Source organism: Ceratina calcarata, unplaced genomic scaffold (assembly GCF_001652005.2).
Source record: "Ceratina calcarata isolate Rehan_Ccalc_2016 unplaced genomic scaffold, ASM165200v1 scaffold321.2, whole genome shotgun sequence".
NCBI lineage: Eukaryota > Metazoa > Arthropoda > Insecta > Hymenoptera > Apidae > Ceratina > Ceratina calcarata.
Window position 1 is genome coordinate 160809 of NW_017154760.1, and position 20907 is coordinate 181715.

The 20907-nt window shown below is 39.4% G+C and overlaps 6 protein-coding genes across 11 annotated transcripts; 3 read left to right on the forward strand and 3 right to left on the reverse strand.

Annotated features, from left to right (window-relative positions):
- Positions 1–93: 93 nt before the first annotated feature.
- Positions 94–3114, forward strand: Gga (ADP-ribosylation factor-binding protein Gga). The gene is made up of 10 exons (XM_018024064.2): positions 94–130; positions 269–429; positions 518–751; positions 809–982; positions 1041–1260; positions 1387–1728; positions 1803–2207; positions 2278–2444; positions 2513–2623; positions 2684–3114. The coding sequence occupies exons 1-10, from the start codon at positions 94–96 to the stop codon at positions 2774–2776; spliced, it is 1944 nt and encodes a 647-aa protein (XP_017879553.1). The 3' UTR covers positions 2777–3114.
- Positions 3115–3233: 119 nt separating this feature from the next.
- Lst8 (MTOR associated protein, LST8) lies at positions 3234–4912 on the reverse strand. The gene is made up of 7 exons (XM_018023990.2): positions 4440–4912; positions 4217–4369; positions 4095–4156; positions 3871–4021; positions 3599–3801; positions 3390–3532; positions 3234–3316 (listed from the first exon to the last, which is right to left on the reverse strand). Exons 1-7 carry the CDS (start codon positions 4563–4565, stop codon positions 3234–3236), a joined length of 921 nt encoding a protein of 306 aa, XP_017879479.2. The 5' UTR covers positions 4566–4912.
- Positions 4544–7984, forward strand: LOC108624639 (guanylate kinase). Of its 4 annotated transcripts, XM_026813275.1 has the most exons (6): positions 5238–5358; positions 5817–5977; positions 6067–6334; positions 6419–6642; positions 6715–6822; positions 6954–7984. In XM_026813275.1, the coding sequence occupies exons 2-6, from the start codon at positions 5941–5943 to the stop codon at positions 6959–6961; spliced, it is 645 nt and encodes a 214-aa protein (XP_026669076.1). In that variant the 5' UTR covers positions 5238–5358; positions 5817–5940; the 3' UTR covers positions 6962–7984. The 4 variants fall into 4 exon arrangements, with proteins under 4 accessions (XP_017879554.2, XP_026669076.1, XP_017879555.1 ...); XM_018024066.2 differs by having other exon boundaries at positions 5239–5358; positions 6715–7984; XM_018024065.2 differs by lacking the exons at positions 5238–5358; positions 5817–5977 and adding an exon at positions 4544–4566 and having other exon boundaries at positions 6715–7984.
- Positions 7985–8159: 175 nt separating this feature from the next.
- LOC108624616 (uncharacterized) lies at positions 8160–9762 on the reverse strand. The gene is made up of 3 exons (XM_018024022.2): positions 9619–9762; positions 9356–9395; positions 8160–9127 (listed from the first exon to the last, which is right to left on the reverse strand). The coding sequence occupies exons 1-3, from the start codon at positions 9668–9670 to the stop codon at positions 8278–8280; spliced, it is 942 nt and encodes a 313-aa protein (XP_017879511.1). The 5' UTR covers positions 9671–9762; the 3' UTR covers positions 8160–8277.
- A 152-nt stretch (positions 9763–9914) lies between these two features.
- Positions 9915–19727, forward strand: LOC108624593 (uncharacterized). Of its 2 annotated transcripts, XM_026813261.1 has the most exons (3): positions 9915–12850; positions 12923–13248; positions 19662–19727. In XM_026813261.1, exons 1-3 carry the CDS (start codon positions 11268–11270, stop codon positions 19676–19678), a joined length of 1926 nt encoding a protein of 641 aa, XP_026669062.1. In that variant the 5' UTR covers positions 9915–11267; the 3' UTR covers positions 19679–19727. The 2 variants fall into 2 exon arrangements, with proteins under 2 accessions (XP_026669062.1, XP_026669061.1); XM_026813260.1 differs by lacking the exon at positions 19662–19727 and having other exon boundaries at positions 12923–14180.
- Positions 15638–19497, reverse strand: LOC108624594 (uncharacterized). Of its 2 annotated transcripts, none has more exons than XM_026813259.1 (5): positions 17806–19497; positions 17336–17514; positions 16619–16887; positions 16318–16552; positions 15638–16037 (listed from the first exon to the last, which is right to left on the reverse strand). In XM_026813259.1, exons 1-5 carry the CDS (start codon positions 18841–18843, stop codon positions 15839–15841), a joined length of 1920 nt encoding a protein of 639 aa, XP_026669060.1. In that variant the 5' UTR covers positions 18844–19497; the 3' UTR covers positions 15638–15838. The 2 variants fall into 2 exon arrangements, with proteins under 2 accessions (XP_026669060.1, XP_017879482.1); XM_018023993.2 differs by having other exon boundaries at positions 15643–16037; positions 16289–16552; positions 17806–19454.
- Positions 19728–20907: the final 1180 nt, after the last annotated feature.

Below are 20907 nucleotides of genomic sequence, written 5' to 3' on the forward strand. Positions count from 1 at the left end.
TATCTTTCAATGTTTTGCTCGGGTTAACTGTCAAATAAACACATGTAACCAACGACGCGTAAACTCAAGGGATTACATATAATCATAATAAAAATGGATGTTGTAACGAGAAGCCTAGAGGCTCTTATGCGTGAGTAAACATTCATCAGAATCGTCGTCGTATGAAAGATATTCACGACTGCCAAGAATTAATTTGAACCTATTAAAGCTATCGGGTGTTACGATTAGTTCTGCTTCCTCCGTATTTTTCTTTTGTCTATTTTTACAGAAAGGGTAACGAACCCGCAGAACCAGAAGCCAGACATAGCAGCGACCGAAGCGTTTTGCGTGATGCTTACCAAAGAAACGGAAGGTATCCAAATTGGTACTAAATTATTAGCATTGCACATTCAGTCCTCTAATGAAACCGAAGCACTTCAAGCTCTTACCGTAAGTTTATTTCAATATTCAATTCACATTTCAATATTCGTTCTTAAATAATGATTCCTGTACGTATACATGAATTTTGGATTTTAAGTTACTGGACACGTGTATGAGAAGATGCGGGCCGTCTTTTCGCGCAGAAGTTGGCAAATTTCGGTTCTTGAATGAAATCATTCGAATAGTTTCACCGAAATATCTTGGTGGCAAAACACCGGTTACTGTACGTCAAAAAGTATTACAGTTGCTTCGTACGTGGATAAAGGAATATCCGAAAGAAGTAAAGATTAAAGAAGCCTATGAAATGTTGAAAAAGCAAGGTGTCATAGAAGTGAGTATATAACTCGCGTCCTCTTGCCTCATCGACTTCAAATATATATTTATTCAGGACGATCCTTTGCCCATGAATAATATACAAGAGGAGAGTGTAAAGACGCCAAAGGCGAAGAGCACGATATTCGATGACGAGGAAAAATCGAAATTGTTACAAAAGTTACTTCAGAGTAAAAATCCTGATGATTTACAAGCCGCGAACAGATTAATTAAAACTATGGTCAGAGAGGTGAGTAATTTTTATGTTCGTAACAAGAGCTTCGTTCGTTTACCGAATGAATTTCCAGGATGAGAGAAGAGTGCAGTTGAACTCGCGTAGAATAATGGAGCTGGAGTCTGTTCACAATAATGCGAAGTTGTTATCGGAAATGTTAGACTCGTACAATTGCAATGAAACTAGTAAAGAAGATGTCGAACTAATGAAGGAACTGCATCAAGCTTGCGAACGATTAAAGCCAATTGTATTGAGGCTAGCGAACGAGACGCAAGATAACGAGGAAATGCTTGGTAAATATCTTAGGACACCTGAATTATTCCGGAGAATCGAATGGCGCGAGCGTTACTCTTTTAGTGTGTTAATTACGGAATTTTTAAACTAGATTCTTTTGTTAGAGAAGTGATTGGAATTTCTAGGTGATGTACTCGTCGCGAGCGATGAACTGGAACAAGTGTTCGAAAAATACGATGCTGTAATAGTTCGTGGCGAACCTGTCAAGTCTAAGACAAGTTCCAATGTTGGTCCTTACTTGTTAGACTTGTCCTCGCCGTTGGAAGACGTCCCTCTTGAAAATATCGGCATCGATACAAGTTCCACAGCGTCGACGAATCATCAAACGGACTTGGAAGTTTTAGGGGATATCTTCAATTCTTTAGGGAAACCCGAAAATTTAGATACTCCCTCGATTACTAATTCGAACCTTTTAATGATAGACTCGATCATGCAACCGCTCAATGCATTACCTAAAAGTAAAAAAGGTTTGTCAATATGAACTGTCTTAAGAGGAGTTTTACGAAACGAGGAAATGATTTATGTAATTATTTGTATCCAGAGGAACCGGTGAACGCGATCGAAAAGAAAATTGACAGTAAAGCAAGAGCATTGGAGGAACTGAACGAGTTGAGCGAATCTTTGCTTAAACAAAGCTTATCGGGCACAGTGCCGAATTCCCGTGTGAAACCAGGCAATCACAGTGGCAGTTCTCTACAATTTTCCGAATTGTCAGAACCAGTAAATACGAGAACTGTCAATACAAGTAATAATTCCGAATCAATCGGTAGTCTTCCATCTCAAGATAGTGCGAACGATCAAACCGTTATCCAATGTAATACAAATAATAAGAGAGATGCGAACTCGCGATTGAACACTGCGCTGTCGACAGAGAACTCGGTTACTCCAGAACCTGAAATTAAACCTTTAACGGATATTAACATCAGCCTTCAAGACATTAAACCAGGTAACTACTGCCAGGTAACTTGATCGTTTCTTCTAATCCTTTTTATGTTAAACTATTCTTTTTTCTAAAGGTATCAATCCACCTATGACGGTAATCGAAGAGAAGAACGGTATATCTGTTGTACTTCATTTCGCTCGAGATAATCCGAGAGAAGATGTGTTCGTCGTCGTAATTACAACGATGAGCAAAAACTCGAAACCACTTAGTAATTACTTGTTCCAAGCAGTGGTGCCGAAAGTATGTGGATTCTTTATTAATCAATTAATTCGTCCACATCATTCGAAAATATGCCTGAATGCTTTCAGAAGTGTAAGTGTAGACTTCAGCCACCGTCTGGAACGTCGTTGCCCGGTCACAATCCATTCCTCCCGCCGTCAGCAATTACTCAAATTATGTTAATTGCGAATCCTACTAAGGTAGCTAATGTTCGTGTTAATCAACTAGGTTCCAAACGTTTATTATAATATTTTCCGCAGGAAACGGTATCGTTAAAGTTTATGTTAAGTTACACGATGGACGAAGAGACTTTCACAGAGATGGGCGAAGTAGAGCAGTTGCCTCTGATCTAAGGTACTTAAAGTGACGCCTCCACGAAGCACAGATCTCAATGATTAAAAAGTGAGAATATATTGTTTATTACCAAGATTGGCAGAATCTTGACGATTGTTTTCTTTTTATTTTAACTTATCATGTTCTACGGGTAATGTTATGTTCATCAATGTATTCGTAAATGAAATTAATATTGTGTAGATATTTATAAATTTACGAGGGTCTACTCGTGAATATGCTTGAAAAAATGTGCAAATCTATTTTAAGACTGGAACTTGAAGTTGATACAGTGCAAGACGACACATTGTAAGATTGTATGCGCTATATGAGTAAAATAAAAATAATATGAAAACAGAAAGGAAAGGACGTACAATAATTATAATATATTCTTATAATAAATAATACGCTACACCTTATAAATTATAATGAAGTTCTCTATGTAACATACACGATTTCGCGATCGTGATAACGTACGACTCAGGGAGCGGGATGACCCTGATATTCTCGCTCCACTGTTCCACTGGACACGTTCCACAATCGTGCGACACCGTCGGATGAAGCTTAAACAAAATAAAACTTAGCTAGACCTATTAAAAATGATGATAGAGAACATGTGAAAACTCGTGCCATTACCAGTAAATATGTACTGCGAATCTGCGCTAAATGCCGCGTCCCAAACCCATCGTTTCGACTCGTGTTCGAGTACTTGTACCTCTGAGAAGTCGGTCGTTTTCCAAACACGAGCAGTCTGATCCGCGGACGTGATTACCAAGAGCCTAAACGCAATCGAACATGTAATTACATAATTTAATTCCTTTATATGTTCGACGCTTAGTACTCACGTAGAATCGGGACTAAACTTGCATCGAAGCGCATAACGTTTGTGCGCTATAAGTTTGTGCCGAGGATTAAGCCGCGTAGGCTCGTCTCCCACACCGCCGGTAAGCGTCCAAATGTAACAATGACCTTTATTATTCACAGCCGCCATGTAAGTACCGTCCTGGTCGATCGCAACATCTTGCACAGATGCTTCAGCCTCTGGTATCTTTACAAAAACATCGGTCATCATATTAAATGAATAAAATATGGGAGTTTCATTTCCTAAACTATTTACCAGTTGTTCATTGTGATCTGAACGCAGGTCCCACAGATGTATAACACCGCTCTGATCTCCAACTATGAGTTCTGCTTGATTAGGGTGTAGGCATACACAATTTACGGGTGCTGATACTTGGAATATCCTCTGGCATTGGAAGCTACTCGATCTGTAATACAGTTATAATGTTCGTCTATATTTGTCTATATAAGGGCACGATTGATAGATTAGATTGTATTTACCTGAGATCCCAAATTCTGGCTGAACAGTCCTCACCACCAGTGTACATCCATTTACCTTCCTCCTAAACAAAATTAGATGGATATATCGCAATAAGAATAATCGAGCTGTTATAATGAAATACCTGAAAGCCCAAGCCAGCGATATTTTTCGATACTCCTTCGTAATTAATTATTGGATTTGGATTGTTTGAAACTAAGTCGTACATTCGTATATGTTGGTATCCAGCAGCAGCTATTAGATATTTACCTGGAGTAATGTCCAGGGCATTTACTTGCTAAAAATCAAGTTTCATTGTTAAAGAATAGGAACAGAAGTATTTAAATGAAAGTATTTCAAAATATTACCGAGTCTGTATGCTCGCACACTCGTTGACAAACTCCTGTGTGTGGTTGCCATATTTTGATAGTGTGATCGTAACCACCTGTTACCAGAATAACTTGTTCATTGCTGTTCGCGTTATCCACAGTCATTGTAAGTAACGTATTCTGTGGTTTTTATTCTTATGTCAGAATATAAATTCTTGTTCTCCCTGTGATTGGAAGTTCAGTAATGGCTCTCATTAACTGTACTTGAAAATCATATTAAAGATGGTTAAGACTACACATTGTATATTTTTAGATTCTTTCCTGTATCTTTTTATTATGCATCTAACGTGTTTTCTTTAGTATTGTATCTGAAAATTAAACATTAAATAATGTCAATAGATTCCAGTCTGTTTGTAAACACTACTGCCAAATAACAGTTTCAATGGAAGGGAATGGAAGTAAAGGCGGTATCGGATTCCTTGTCCTCATTCACTCGATTCTATTCTTTTTCTTCTTAGTACGAAATTAGTGTTAAATAAGATAAATACAAAGAAGGATAAGGAAATGCGTATTGTCATTTCTATTTATTACATTAACAGATAACTGAAATGAATTATCTTTACTAAATAGATTACGAGCAACTCATCTAACGATCTAACCCATAAGTTAATTATACTGTCATCGAATAGACGATGCATGATAAAAATAATATTGCAGACGTCTTTATATACAAGTTATGTATCTAAAAATACAGACTCCCAATTAATGTTTGTCACATACTGCAAACAAATGTTCACAATGCGACATGGAACGGACGCATGCGCTTGTAGTAACGTAAAAACGGCAAAAACGTGTAGCTGATAGCCGATAGCTGAACACGAATCTTCGTGCTGTGCTTTTCTAACAATATTTTCCGCATGTTCTAGTGATTCTATTAATTTTTTACTCGATTATCCAGGTGAGATAGCATTCAATACATTTGACGATTATTCTGTTCGTTCACCAAATTAATGAGAATCGCGGGCGAAAATTGCTCGATATATCTAAGTTTTCGAACAAATATTTTTCGTCGTATCTACTCTGTACCGAAACTTGAGAATGTTGCGAAAATGTTGAGAAAATACTTTCGGATAGAATCTCTTTAATGTCTCGCTGTCCGTCCAGCGGAATTGGCCTCCCATAGACTTTATTTACACCGCATTGTGGTGCACAGTTTACGACAAGTTTTGCTTCCAGAAATCAATATTCCCCAGATAAGCATCGCACTTTAATTAGATTCTATGGCTCGCGATAATACGGTATCTTATCTGTCCTGTAGAAAAATGTTTTGATACGAATTTCACATTACACGATCGCTCTGGCCCTAATTAATTCTATCTAATAATACCTCCGGCGTATGGGTTTGTCGTTTTTCAGTTCCTCACCCTTTACGCTTAGCTGGAATTGTCGATTTAGCATTATGATTTCAACGTAAGTGCATCGACAGACATTTGCGTTTTCTCTTGTTTAATTAGTCGGTGAATTAAACATACGCGAAAGTATGACGTTACTTTCGCATGTTAGAAACTTGACAATAGGTATGAAGCGAATCGAATCTGCTGTGCTGCGTTTGGCGAATTCCGACACTTAAGTTCCTGTTTACTGACGAAATCACGTTTATTTTTAGGTGCTCGTAACATGCTTCATAAAAATCCACGCCCGCTGGTTTTATGCGGCCCCTCCGGCAGTGGGAAAAGCACACTGATTAAAAGGCTTTTCGAGGAATTTCCAGATACCTTTGGTTTTTCAGTTTCCCATACCACAAGATCACCCAGACCGGGGGAAGAGGACGGAAAACATTATTATTTCACGACCAAGGATGAAATGCAGAAGCAGATAGAGCAAGGCAAATTCTTGGAACATGCAGTGTTCAGTGGGAACATGTATGGCACTAGGTAAACGTTGTGTCTCACTGATCATTCGTGAATTCATTTTCTCCTTTATGATTCGTGTTGAAATCATTTGTAAATGGTTTTTAGTAAACGTGCTGTAGAAGATGTGAAACGTGCAGGGAAGGTTTGCGTACTGGACATCGACGTGGAGGGTGTGAAACAGATAAAGCAGACTTCCTTGGATCCTATGTACGTGTTCGTTAAACCACCGTCCATGGAAGAATTAGAGAAAAGGTTGAGGTCTAGGCAAACGGAAACGGAAGAATCTTTAGAACGTAGATTGTCCGTGGCTAGGGTAGAGATGGAGTACGGTAAGTATCGTGTTAATCGAATGTAAAACAAAAAGACTTTACAGTTATTATGTAATTGATGAATAATTTCAGGAGAGAAGCCTGGTAATTTTGATATAACGGTTGTGAACGACGATATCTCCAAGGCGTATGAAAAACTGAGGGAATTTGTTATGTCAAACTTGGAACAACGTAAAATAGGTATACAGTAATCGGTGCACGTGTCAGCACTAATTGTATTTAATTATATAGTATATAAAATGAATGCTTCCTGCGAAATATGTTTATACATACTTTTTTGATATTAGACTTTATTTAATTTTATGTATCAGTCACGTAATTTGAGACATCACAAACAGATTGAATTACCAGGAGGACACGTAACTGGCCAGATTACATTGTACCATAATAAGTTGTCTCCTTTTTAATTTATTTATTATAAAATTGCGTCAACCGAATGTATAAAACGCTGTTAAATATGTAAGGAAGATGATTTATTTTTACATTCGTTGAAAACATAAGTAGTTTAAAAATTAATAATTCTCGATCGTGAGATCTATGAAACGAACTGAAAATGTATATAATTGTAGATTGAGAAAGTACAAGAATTAGAAACTGTTAAATTGTGTAATTATATGTCGCATGACGGCGGTGTGCGAAGTGTTATTGCTTTTGAAATCTCATTTTTAATGATTGAAATTTACTGCCACATTTGAATCTCTTGAAACTTAAATCTCTATAATTTAGCTCGCCATTCCGAGATGCTAATCTGACCGTTTTCCTTTATTTAATTTCCACACTGTATAAGCGATATCTTTCATTAAGATGTTAATTTAGTAAATAAATAAATATGCGTAGAAAGACGTCGGATAAGTTTAGATCTTAATCACGTATTTCTGAACGTATGTAAACGCGGTCGACTTGCGTGGATCGCGGAACTTTTACCGAAGAATGATTGAAAAAAGCAAATGGAGAAAAATGAAAAAAAATAATGTTTTAGATGTAGCTAACTGAGACTATTCACCAGACGAAGTTGTGTTCCAATAGCGTAGATTATTTGTAACGTACTCGTGGTTTTGTCGTTGTACTTGCCTTCGGACATCATCTAATTATTCTCGTAGCGTACAAGATTCATTCCTGCGAACATCGTTAAGTTATATTCAAATCATCGATCATGTTTTTTTAAGATCTATAAAAAGATGATGTGTCAAGAACCCGTGGTCTTGATCGAATATCAACGAATTCTTCGCGTCGTTTCGCATTCACTGTCCATCATTTGATCATTTTCATCTTCGAAGTTAATTTGTAAATACATGTCGCTTCCACGAACGTGAAAAGAAGAACAAATACATATTTTCTTATACGTGGTGTTATCAATTGTTAAACGTGTACGATTAAACGACAGAGAGTAAAAATAAGGATGAAGTTTAAACGTACACGTATCTAAGGTAGCGATGTACGTGCACGTTGTTATAGAAAGTTATATTATTGATGTAATTCACTGTATTGAATAAATACTTCGAAAAGATAGAAAAGACTGCGTCCCTATACTCGCAATTTATTGTTTTAAAATACAGTTAGTACAAGAAAACTAAAGAATAGGTAATAGAAACGAAGTAATAGGCGAAGACTTAAAATAGATTATTAACAATCTGTTTAAGATTGATGACGATGAGGATATTCACGTTTCGGCCAATCTCCATGATGGTGACGAGTCTTGTGTCTCGGTACCTCGCTAACTTCGATAGAAGCGATCTTGGCATTCTTATTTTCTTCCTTTTCCTTCATTTCATCGCGAATCAAATTGTCCCCGTAATTCCTAGGCATGGACTCCTTCGTCTCCTTCGTTTCAGACGCGACCAGCTCTTCTTTATTCTCCGTCGGTCTCTTTGAGAAGATGTAATTAATTACTTGAGGCCTCGGCGCGAAGATGTTCTCTGTTGGATAAGAATTGAGAGAATTGGGTGGGACAGGTTTGTTCAAAGTATTCACTGGACTCGTCCTAACAGCTTGTATCATCTGTTGTTCATGGTTCTCGTATGGAACTGCTTCAAATCGATTTCTACCGATATCGGATTCAATAAATCTTTGGTCTCTGCTTGATCGAAGTCGACGAGGCAAAGGCTCCTCCCGTTTCTCCTCATACGGATCCCTCGAATTCGCGTCGACTCGAGTTGGATATAACGGATCCTCGTATTTAGCTCGATCCAAGTACTCCTCAAGGGTGTTCCAGTTCTCCAGATCTCTGGATATGGCTCTCCTGGCCAGCTTAGAAATTTCCTTTATGTCCAGTGGCTGGGGAGAGAAACGATCCACGTTTTGAAGAGCAGCATCGGGTCTGTCTTGATAATTCTTCTCTGCGTGCTCGGAGGATAGTTGATAGGTCTTCTCGAAGACTGGCTCGCGGTCGAAATAACGTTTTTCTTGGTAGTGGGTGCGGGGCTCGTCGTCCGGATAGTAAGCTTCGTAGAAAACTGGCCCTTTCTCTAGGTCGTAGCTCTCGTAACTTCCCGGGGAATTAAATAATTAAACTTTCATGGTATCACTTTGCAAAATTTGATGAGACTTCATTTATAAGCTGTTCGTATTTTATATACTACGCGCAGAGTAATTTTAGAAGGTGTATAAAGTTCAGATTTCGTAAAGCGAGGAAAACAAACGTTCTGGCGTTAAGTCGTTACGAAGGAAATTTACTTGATGCTTGAAAAGGAAAAATGGGAATTCGATTACGTACCGACGAACATCGGGGCTCCACGTGAAAATCGGCGAAATACCTACGAAGAGGGAGAAGAAAATGCAATTGTCTGAAATTGAAACGATTACTGCGAATAGGAATTCGCATACGTGAACAAAACACTGTGAAAGAATCTGGAATACCGTTCCACCTTAATAAAAATAAGAGAATGACGATTGAAATTCTCGGAACGCGTATGAATCTAATCTACTTGCTAATTTCTCGAGAGAAAAACTGAAGATGCGAAATAATGAGACACGTACCAATTGAAACTGTAATCACTATTATTGGAAGTAGACAGCGTTTAAGAGCCATGGTCTTATCGCGAAGCAGCAACGAGCAACTATTTCTCTACGGGACGTGTGCGCGTATTTTCAGAGGTCCCTAAAATAAACCACCGCTTCCTTCGGGCCACGCCGACTAATTCTCGCGCACAGAGCTGGAGAGACCAAGTGAAATATTAACCCGCGAGCTTGCAATATTTTTCGATGATTCCGCGGCCCAGAATCGACTAGGAAAAATCATAATCTGCGAGCTTCGTTTTCACAAATGTAAATGTCATCCTGTTTAAACGCAATAAATGGAATATTACCATTGCTGTACGTTTGTCGACGTTTTAATTAAATCATGTGTTAATCGTGAAAAGAGCAGAAGCAGCGGTGTAAAATAATTTATATTATTCGCGAGATAGAAAATTCAGTTCCGATGAGCTTGCGCGTGAAACTATGCGTCTCGAATTCAAGGATAATTGTATAAACTCCTGTCCTTCACGTTTATGGGAAACGAGTTTTATTCAGAGCTTTGAGTAATTACGTTAGTTAGTCAAAATGCGAGAATAAATTTATTGAAGATTGTATCTTGGAATGGGGTCGAGAGAGAGAGAGAGAGAGAGAGACCAGATTTTGAAAACGAGACAAGTGTCGGAGGTCACATCCCTATCTCGTCGGTTTATCGGGGTTGCTGGTGAAAGTTTAATGAAATCACTTAACGGCGACACGTCCCCAGATCCTATCTCTTTCGCTTTAACTACAGAACACGTGGGGCGTCGGTAATTTCTTGATTAACGCGATTATAATCATTGTTTCGACAAGCCTAATCACGTATGAAGAATGACCGACGGGAAATTTAATTAGCGACGGGATATTTACCGATTTCCATAGTTGCATCAAATTTAATGAACCGGCAATGATTCATCATTGATTAAATTCCTAGCTTCGCGAATAAGCGTTAATTAACAAACTGATAGGAGCTACGAATCCTCTGAGCCTTTTGACAGAGAACACTTGTTTATGCTTGGTACTTACATGATTTTCGTTCACGGCCGAAAGAAAATTGTCACGCGAAATTGAAAGTCAATAGCTCAGAATTAGACCAGGAGGGCAGAGGAGAAAAATATGTACGTGGGACGGAATCGTTCGCACGCAATCGCCTGGAAACATCTGAAGCAATGTGAAGGCTTAATGACCTGTCAGTTGACGCGGAGGATCCACGATTGCGATGCAAACATTCGCTCGGTTTGCTCGGGGTAAACACGGCCGAAGCATAAAACTCTACTAGTTCCCGGCTGAAGTTTAAGTAGTACAAATCCGCCCTTGGTCAGCCGGGAGACCCTCTGAACGGAAAAATCCAGCGACGTTTTTCAATCGTAGATGGTTCGTCCGCAAATCTACCATCCGCATAATTCAGTGAAAGCTTTCTGCAAATATAGCGAGGGAAAACAGTGATCAATACCATAACTGGTTACGTTTTTATCGCAGAGTTCCCATTGGACAATGTATGCCAGTTTAGCTTCGAACGTCTGCCTCCACTACCATCAATGTCCACTTCTTACTCATAATTCTTCCCATTATATTATATAAGAAGTGTTACACAGTGCAGTGTATCGAATAATCGGCGATAAAATCTGATAGAGATGTTCTCATACGTGAGGAATTGCACATTTCTCTGTATTTTACTTTTCCCAAAGTTTTCTGCTTCCTCGAAATACTCGAAACTCTATGACAAATTGTTGACGAAGTCGTTGTCAACTCGGGAGGTCGACAATCTCAAAGAATTGTTGAATTTCGTTCAGAGATCCAGTGAGTTTCACCCATTGACACTTTCCATAGTTCGACCGGAATTCCGATCAGACTTCCTCGATTTCTTTCTGCGCTACACTACAGAAAACTCGATAGAAAGTTATATAGTAAGGGCGAGAGATCTCTCTGTAACCCTAGCTTCGATAAATAACGTACGATTCACTTGGATCTTGATCATTCGCGACTGGGCCAGTCTGAACATTTTTATTTATCGGCAACGAAATCTGTGGAGGTCCAGTAATCGATATCTGATCATTTTTACTAACGAAGGAGTTAAATTACCGTGGAGAGACGCTCTGGAGAAATTATGGAGAAAGTATAACGTTTACAGAGCACTGGTATTCCTCTCTGATGAACATTTTCGTTGCCTGTTGAATTACATGCCTTTCGAGGTATTTAAATACGGTTTTGGTAGCGTACGCAAGTTGTGCTTAAAGGAGAATTCCACCGAGGAATCCGGTCAAAATTCTTTAGAAAACGAAGAATCCGAGGTTCTTCATTTAGACAGGCACACGAAATTGTTCGAAGATTTTCGAAACCTGAATAATTACCCTTTGAACGTAATGGTGTTCGAATCCTTGTTGATGAACGTCTCGTACACCGATGAGAATCAATTGATACTGACGAAGCCAGACGCCAGCGTGCTCTTCACTTTGGAGAAAACGATGGGTGCGAAGTTCCGAGTAAAGGCGATGAACAAAATCAAATTCCGAGAAGATCCGTTTAATTATTCATTGAGGAGTATAGAAAATGGTACAGTCGATATGGTGATTACTGGGTTCTTCATTAAATTGTACAGCGACTCGAAGATGTTCCAATTCACTTGCGCTATGTACGAAGACAAACTTTGTTTCCTGGCTCCTGACTCCGGATTGCTGTCCAAGGCTTACATGCCTTTTCTACCGTTTAAGAAAAGCTTGTGGATGCTCCTGATGGCATACGACGTAGTCGTCACGCTCCTCTGGTATTTAGTGAAGTATATCGACGAATCTCTCCAAGGCGGTTCTTCGAAATCAACAGATGAACCGATATATCGAGGAGAGATTCCTCGTTGCGTCACAAGTTTCGTGATTTTCTTCGAGAAACTCTGCTACCCCTTTGAAAGAGGTGAAACCTTGTCACAAAGGGCTTTACTCTTCGGCACTCTCTTCTTCAGTCTCATAGTAAACGGGCTGTACCAAAGCTGCTTAGTGTCGAGCTTGAGCAAACCCTTTCACCAGCCTCAGTTGAACACTCTGGAGGATGTGCTGAACTCCGGGAAGACCGTCGTCACTAAATACGCGAATCTGAAAGACATTTTCCAGGATGATTCCGAAGTGGATTCGAAGCTGTATCAGAGTATACAGGTGATAAGCCAAGGGCGAAAAGAGGATATTAAATATTTCGTGGCGTACGACGATAAGATTTCTCTCACCAGGTACGGTAACACGGTCGTCATTTTCTCAACTCATTAAAAAAAAAAAAAAAAAATGAACGATTCTCATGCCAGATATCAGACGATGGAACTGGAGGACTTTGATTATTACGACGAGGACGAGAATCCGCTGATCCACGTGGTCAATGAAACTCCGATGAACTACAGAATTTCTTACGTGCTGAGGTTTCGCTCCCCGTACGCCGAAAGGGTGGACTTTTTATTACTAAGGCTGAGTGAGTCGGGACTGGTTTGCTTCTGGTTCGAGAACATGACGCATCCGATCAGGCTTGTCAAAGCCAGGAGGAAATTGGACAAGGAGAAGACATGGATTAAACTAGCCATGGACCACTATTCTATCACGTTTTTATCGCTCGTCGTCGGCCTGTTGGGATCCATCGGTATGTTCGTCGCCGAGGTTTACATGGCTAGAAGGAAATAGGGAATGGGAGCACGTTTCGCAGTTTATTTTATCGCACGGAACTTGTATCGAACTTACTTCGCAGAATCGTACCGTTCGCAAGGGGGTTTATAGACGTAGTAAAGCTTTCGGCTCAAAGACTCTGACTCGCACCATCTTTATATTTCCTACATTTTTAATCGTAAAATATTGCTGGGTTTAAAAACGGTCCGACTTTAATTCCAAAGGAAATGCGAATTCATTTACTGTATGAAGCTCAACGAGAAACAAATCCCTGTATTATTTTAAACGGCAAACGGTGTTTGCTGTCTCCCAACGCGTTCGTGTATGAACAGAATATCATTGTATTCTATAATTAAAATCCCGATCGTTACGTGATTATTTGCTCACGCTCATTTAGTGAAACGAGGCGAATAACAGGAAGATTAATTATGAAAATTTTTCGCCGAGGCTGCCCGATAATTAATCCGGCGTTCCGATTGTATTAAATGCAAAGATAAATATCCATTCAAGTCGATATGGCGTTTCATCCCTTAACACGTTGAGCCCCGCTGTCCTTTCCGTTCAGCCCGCATCGACCACATTTATTTCTTAACTTTGATACTGTCGGTCCCCAGGGATCGACGCGGGGCTCAACGTGTTAATCGTCGTATTCTGATAGCAATGGAAACGCGTCTTACGATGAGCGCACAGCGGATAAATCACTCTCTCACAATCGTAATCGTAACTTGAACTTTGAAATTAAAATTTTGACATCGGAAAGTATGATAAAACTTGTTGACAATATTTTTACACGTGAGATTCGATGGAATAATCGTTTACAGTAGATTACAGTTTCCCAGCCGTGCGACCTGCGTTCTTAACTCTTCTTAAACGTTAAACGTTTTCGATATTCAAAGCACGTACTTCATTTCTTCGAGGCAGATGTTGTACTAAATGTGATTAAGACGTAGTTTGCCGCTGCTACGAAAGTGCTCCTCCGTCAATCTGTACGCCGTTGTCCCTAGAGACAAGAGACAGAGAATTTGTCGAAGCAAGTTAGACAGACAGTAATAAATTTTCAAGAAACATTTTCTCATTCTCTGTACTTTCGCTTCTTATATTCATCAATCCACAGCATAATCGTTTTGGAGCTCTTCATGATTCGCTACAAGATTTAATACGATTTTGTCAGATTTGTTGAAGTAGGCTAAAACCTATGATGCGAGATGCACGTGTATGCTATTCGACAGATTCCAGCACTCATCTACGAGTGGCATCAAACGGATGCGCGCTCTGATTTTCCCGTAAATTTTAGATGTAATCCTTCGAGTATCACAAAATTAGCGTGCGACTACGTTCCGCGTAAGGGACGCCCAGACTGCGTATCGCAATTACTATTCATCAGCGGGTATCGTCCTGAGCGTTACGCGAATAAGGTTTGTGCATTCATGTGGAAATTCCGACTGTCTTTACCGCGAATTCAATTGTTGAAATAACAATTTTTCGTATTAATACCATTGATATCAAACGTTCACAGTCATACACGATATCCATTTTTCATTAAATTCCAAGCGAAATTCTCACCATTTTTAACGAGACGTTATTAAACTGTGAGTAGAATAATTTCATATTCCAACGTTAACGTAATTAAAAGTTAACATCGCTTTTCATTAAATTCGGAGGGAACATCAAAGAGTAAAAATATATAATAGGGAAGCTACGACGCATTCGATAGATTTTCATGTGAATTTATGCGATACTGTGAATATTATTGGAGCGATCTTTTTGATATTCAGACCAGCTCTCACGCGTTGCGTTCTTATGCGCTCAGAATATTCCTGTCTATTCGCTCTTGTCATTTCTTGTATGAAAGACGAAGACAAACTGTGTCACTGACAAATATGTAGCAGTTTTTTATATGAAATTCGTTGAAGAATTCGTTTCACATATTTTATTCCGTTTTCCTGTCGCTGCGTTATTCGTTATCCGCTCAAAAAATGTTTACTAGAGATGATATATTTTATTGTTCATATAGTATGAGAGCGCGTTAGGTAGCAGGTAAGGTTTTTCGAGATCCGCTGATTACTACCGGAAGAACTTGTGCAAAGTTGATCCCAACACGAGCGTCATTAAGTCAAACACGTGCCTCGGACTTTCAAAGAGCTTGCATACTGTCAAACACTCTCCGCGTAATTGCATAAAAGTTAGTCTTTCTCACTTCTCGTTGATGTCCTGCGCTCGCCTGCATCCGTCGTTCACGGCTTCTCCAGAAAATATGCAAATTTCATTGTACCAAACTGTTCATGAATAAATTATATCTAGATCTACACATAATTACGACGAAACTCTATAATATTTCTAAAGCATGCGTCAAGTCCTACGTATAATTTTAATAAAACTCTGTTTCGTTTATTTCAATCAATATTTTTTTATACAAATTTTTATCGATACGAGACAACCGAAAGATTTCATTAGAGAATGGAATTGGTCCAATCAGGCGTATGTTTAGCTTGCGGCAGTTTTAAAATAAAACCATTTGCACGTAGTTTTTGTTGCCTTGCCGGCGTTCACAGATGAGAACGAGCGCGCTAACGGCCAGACCAGCATAGAGCATCGCGAACGGAATGGACAAATGACGCATCGTGATTTTTCGATGCATCGTAGAATTGTGAAGCTCTTGAGCGAACCGTTTCTTGGTTTGATACAGACTCTCGTACCATTTCCAATAGAAACCACCGTTGTTCAGTCTCCCAAGTACGCTGTTTATGCGATCGCGAAACGGAGACCCTAGAAACGGAGTCGACGTATCACAATCAGCAGTCAGGTTTATTCGAAATGGAAGTCTTATTGGAAATGCGATGCGTTTAATAAACGTCATTTACGTGCAGTAAAATATATAAAGCAATAAACTTCTCTCGTTTTCATTTCTCAGATTCTATCATCCAATATTAATATAAAAACTTTCTTGTAATATAAAACGCGATGCTGTGCAGACGAGCGATAATAAGTGTAGAAAAAATCTTGTGGAATTAATGAACCTTTGGTCATAATGATGGCCAGCACGTACTCTCGAGGGCACTCGTTAACGACGTGCAGCCTTTCCATTTGATATTCCGTATATTTGAGAGTGATGGGTGCTAATCGATGCAGAAACGCAGCATCCCTCGCTTCGAACACTCTTTGATCGATCTCCGAGTCGTTCCCATATCTCAGCTTGTTGTGAAGTCGTCTGACTAAGGGGGACGAAGAATCGGCCAACGCGTCTGGTAGAACGTCTTTTGTATTAGTCAAGATGGGCAGGCCTAAAACGAATTCATCTTAGTTTCCATTGTAGATCATCGAAATTGGTAAAAGGTTGCAGGAATTACCACTTTCCTCGAGTTCTTCTAGAGTGTCGATGTCTTTATAGTGCAATCGTTTGCTGAACGTCGAAGCTAGCTGGGACGTGACTATTCCGTTTAGTATCAAACTGAGAAACAAGCTGCACATCAGTAGCAATCTTTCGGGGAACCAGGGATACTCCGATTTGAACGGTTGCATCGACTGCAGAACCACTCTAATCAAATATTTCCCGAGGGAGCGAAAAGCTCGCTTGAAATACTTCTCTCTCGGAATCCGTACACATCGCGTGTCGGGGCTGTTAGGAAATTGAAATCGTTTTTCCTCGATTTGTTCACGTTTTGATCTTTTTTTAATTGGCAATTATCAGAACAGTCAACCAATTCAGAGAGAGAGAGAGAGAGACGTGCTATGTTTGACGAACGAAATTAACTTTCGGGATTAATTAATTCGCTTATTTTGAGGAATTCGTTTAATTTAATTTTCCATCGTGCAGCTCTTAAATCCAGTTAGCATAAAATCCACGGAATTGGAAAATTTCACATCGCCGATGAAATATTTGTCTTTATTATAGATTCGTTCTTAAATCCGTTTAGAACAAATTTGTTTATCGAAGATCGAACACAGTCGAGCGATATGAGGGTAAAAAACATGCCGCTTGAAATCCGGAGCTTCCCAATAATCCAACCCGCGGTTCTCCTTTTTCCTCAGCTCTTCACAGATTCACGCTTTCCACACCTACTCACCCATGCGTTCGGCCAAGTTCCATCGCAAATGCGACGCCCTCGCCTCTTCTATTTCCCGCAAAATCGATAGAAGACTCGCGGTCCTCTACTACGTTTCGTTTCCCTCTTAGCATCGTATAGATCATAGAAATGACGAATTGCACTGCGCACAGCAGCAACCAAGCCTCCCCTGTGAAGAGCTTTAATGCGTCTGTTCGTTAATTAATTACTATTCGAATTTTATCGAAACTAAATCGACTTCGAAAATCTATTGAGTTGGCAACTAACAATAAGTGATTACGGATTTTAAATAAGAAGTCTATCGACAAACTCCGCAATTATTTAGTTGTCAATCCAATAGTTGCGAATCTTTTATATTTTGAAAGTAGTAATACGATTCGATCTTCCGTATATTCTCGGACTTTTCACGTTCCATTTAATTTCATTGACGCTATTCACGATTTAATGATTCATTCTGAAACGGGAAGTACCTTCACAATGACTAAATGGTCAGGCACTGGCGCAGCCTTCGGAACGAAGACACACAGTCTGTCGGTATTGATGGGCGTCGAGAATTCGATCTGCCTGGTCAAATAATCCTTAATGAAGAAATGATTGAACGACACGTCCGCGTATTCGTAAACCAAATGTCCAAGCGACCCAAAGAAAGCTCCGTTCTCTTCCCAACCGTATCTGTCGTTAGATTTGATCAAACGTGGAGTCACGTTCATTCTCTTACAAACCTCTTCGAGATAATTGAAATCCAGTCCACCGAACTTTCCATTGTTAACAGGCATCGTCGTAGTTTTAAATATAGAAATTTTCAACGGGTACGATTTGAAGTCTCTCCTCCCTTCGTCAAATAAATCTGATACATCTACTTTGTCTCGGTTACTGATCATTAAGAAGCTGTCGTTAGATTCGATACAATCCCAATCACAACTGGTGTTAACATAATGTTCCTCGTATCGAGTGGTGTAATCGAACGGGTCGTATCGAATAGCCTTGTCCCCGGTGAAAAGCAGAAGTTTATAAACTCTTCTGAACCTCCAGAGCCTGTCGAAAGCCCATTTACAAAATCGCTCACGATCGAACGAGTCCAATTTCCCCTGCTCCTCGAGGATGTAAAAGTTCTCCGGATGCCAGAACGAGATCAAATGCGGAGAGTTGAACAGGTCTCGAAGGTGTTCCATATTCGTGAAGAGAAGCAGCACGCAATTTCCAGTTTCCACCGTTTCATATCCTCGACTGGTGTCATTGTTTCGTAGAGATATCAAATATTTCAAGCTGACTAGCTTTTTAGAGACGTTCAGATTGTTCAATACGTTTTTAGGAAAGTCTAACATTTGTGGTTGTTCGTAATCGTCGAGGACGATGGTCAGCATTTTTGTGGGACTGCTTCTGGCCCATTTTTCTATTAATGGATAGACGCTGGTGTCTGTGTTTGAATGATTCGGTTGAAATAATTTACAAGAGATGTGAAATAAAATGTCGGTGGACAGTAACACAGTGAAGAGAGTCCTATACATCTTGTAAAATTCGTCTAAGTGGGGCTTGTTATTTATTCTTCTCTTGGAAGAATTTCTTACTCCTCGTTTAAGGGACAATATAAAATGAAGCTACCCGTTACTTAATTCGATTCTACGCGAGAGTAATTTTAGCAGTATAATTGAACGCGTTAAAGCGAGTCTAACAGGTGCACTTGGTGCAAAGGAGACGATCGTCTGATCGAATTACTCGCTCGACGCTCGCGGTAATTAAGAAGGTACGCGGAAGAGCCTCCAAATAGGGGATTCCGAGAATCGACGAATTTTTAAGACGCGTACTTGCTCCGAAGTGGTTACATTTACAGGTGGGCTATAAAGATTTGCGATCCGCGCCTGTCAGTCACGAGTTTATTGGATCGGAATAATTGATCGACTCCGTTCCCATGAATTTCTCAAGATAAATCGACTCTTTTATTAGTTTTTTTGACGCACTGCCTTCACACAGAGAGTACACACTGCCACTTAAAAACTTTTTAATTAACGACGAAGTAATCGTCACTTTTTATCGTAGAACGAAAACACATAACCGTTCCTAAACTTTGCATAATCAGTCTCGCTAAGAGTCAAAGACAACGTAATTATTGCGCAACGGTATTAAGAATCTAGTAACTCCGATCAAGAAGTAAACTTGTTTAAGAATCGATACGTTAATTGAAACTTTTCCCATTTATGTAAAGGTCGAGGGAGTCAACTTTCTTGACTCTTTTCCCTTCATGAATTTCTGGAGGCGATAGATCACCAGATAAATTACGTAAACGATGCAGTTGTTCATGTTACACCACTTTCAACTCTTATTTCAGTGGTTACACGACAATAGGCGGAGAGAACTTACGCGACCTCCTCGCTCGATGTAAACGAGATCTCGGCCTTATTATTATTCACCCTGGCTCAATCGAGGAAAACTCGAAAGCAAAAGAGCTAACTACGTTATGAATGCCCGGCCGAAGGTACACTGAAACTTTCGTGGGAAAGTTTCACAGAGGGGACAAGCGTTAGCAATCGAAAATCATCTGATAAGGTATTAAAACAGGGTCAGTATCGAGGAATCTGTTTACCAACCAAGTGAATCATTCATCAACTCAAAATCCATTTGTTCATCTTTTAAACCGTAGCTCGGAACACGTCTTGTAATGTGAAATAAATTTTGATAATAAAAATCAATATTGAATCACCTTAAATGTGATATAAAAGTTTATGTTCATTTAGTTGGTATTTCATATTTCATTAGATCCTGATTGCTATCTGTATCACTGTCAGAGAATTCTGCATAGTAAATTGCCTCGATTGTATCGCACTATAATTTAGGACGAATGCTCGACAGAATCTTTGAATGATTAAGCGACAATAGACACACGTGACAGTTAAAGGGGTCGAATCAATTTCGTCTAAAGGAACTCCTCAACTCGATCGATACTCGACATTATTCCAGTTAAATTCTAATTAAAGTAACAGAATTTTAAGGGGAGGTCAGGTGTTATACTTTGCTAAAGCCATGGGAAGCGTTGTCTGACCACGCTTTTACTTATACTACTGCGAACGAGAGATCGCAATTATGGGAGCAGAACCGGTAGTCGCTGAGTGCACTAATTTCTCTCATTGTATGACTTTCAATAGTTGCGAGGTAAATTTGTGCTAACGCGATAGATTCGGTTGCAATTCCTGTGTTTGTCTTCTCTTTACAAAACAAATATCGATTGATCCAGAGAAATAAACAACCTATTTGTCTCTGTTTCAGCTAGCAAATTATTATACATACATATACTGTTTCCATTATTATCTCGCAAAACAACAATTCTGTCAGTCAATACAAGGTGTGTCAATTAAATAATGAGACTGACTTTTTTTAATTTTCTTATTCGAATAAAATTACAATTTAATAGCGTCTCCTTCAAAATAAGCTCCTTGGGAAGCCACGCAGCGCTGGAGACTGTTCTCCTAATCTTCATAGTTTTGCAAAAGTTCTCATTGCACTGCGCCCAAGTCTTAAGCAAAACCTGATAGCACACCGTTGCTCGAAATTGGTTTCATTCATTTTTAGAATAGTAA

Excerpts from the sequence above, each read along its gene's own strand:
- LOC108624616 (XM_018024022.2), bottom strand. The coding sequence starts at position 9,670 with ATGGCTCTTAAACGCTGTCTACTTCCAATAATAGTGATTACAGTTTCA. Across the intron at positions 9,396-9,618 it reads AGTGATTACAGTTTCAATTG|GTATTTCGCCGATTTTCACG; the intron begins GTACGTGTCTCA and ends CCCTCTTCGTAG. Across the intron at positions 9,128-9,355 it reads TGGAGCCCCGATGTTCGTCG|TTACGAGAGCTACGACCTAG; the intron begins GTACGTAATCGA and ends TTCCCCGGGAAG.
- Lst8 (XM_018023990.2), bottom strand. The coding sequence starts at position 4,565 with ATGACTGTGGATAACGCGAACAGCAATGAACAAGTTATTCTGGTAACA. Across the intron at positions 4,157-4,216 it reads TCGCTGGCTTGGGCTTTCAG|GAGGAAGGTAAATGGATGTA; the intron begins GTATTTCATTAT and ends AATTTTGTTTAG. Across the intron at positions 3,317-3,389 it reads TTCGCAGTACATATTTACTG|CTTCATCCGACGGTGTCGCA; the intron begins GTAATGGCACGA and ends ATTTTGTTTAAG.
- Gga (XM_018024064.2), top strand. The coding sequence starts at position 94 with ATGGATGTTGTAACGAGAAGCCTAGAGGCTCTTATGC. Across the intron at positions 752-808 it reads AAAAGCAAGGTGTCATAGAA|GACGATCCTTTGCCCATGAA; the intron begins GTGAGTATATAA and ends ATATTTATTCAG. Across the intron at positions 2,624-2,683 it reads TAATTGCGAATCCTACTAAG|GAAACGGTATCGTTAAAGTT; the intron begins GTAGCTAATGTT and ends TATTTTCCGCAG.
- LOC108624639 (XM_018024066.2), top strand. The coding sequence starts at position 5,941 with ATGACGTTACTTTCGCATGTTAGAAACTTGACAATAG. Across the intron at positions 5,978-6,066 it reads TGTTAGAAACTTGACAATAG|GTGCTCGTAACATGCTTCAT; the intron begins GTATGAAGCGAA and ends GTTTATTTTTAG. Across the intron at positions 6,643-6,714 it reads TAGGGTAGAGATGGAGTACG|GAGAGAAGCCTGGTAATTTT; the intron begins GTAAGTATCGTG and ends GAATAATTTCAG.
- LOC108624594 (XM_018023993.2), bottom strand. The coding sequence starts at position 18,843 with ATGTATAGGACTCTCTTCACTGTGTTACTGTCCACCGACATTTTATTT. Across the intron at positions 17,515-17,805 it reads ACCATTTAGTCATTGTGAAG|CTCTTCACAGGGGAGGCTTG; the intron begins GTACTTCCCGTT and ends GACGCATTAAAG. Across the intron at positions 16,888-17,335 it reads GAACTTGGCCGAACGCATGG|CCCCGACACGCGATGTGTAC; the intron begins GTGAGTAGGTGT and ends ATTTCCTAACAG.
- LOC108624593 (XM_026813260.1), top strand. The coding sequence starts at position 11,268 with ATGTTCTCATACGTGAGGAATTGCACATTTCTCTGTATTTTACTTTTC. Across the intron at positions 12,851-12,922 it reads GATAAGATTTCTCTCACCAG|ATATCAGACGATGGAACTGG; the intron begins GTACGGTAACAC and ends TTCTCATGCCAG.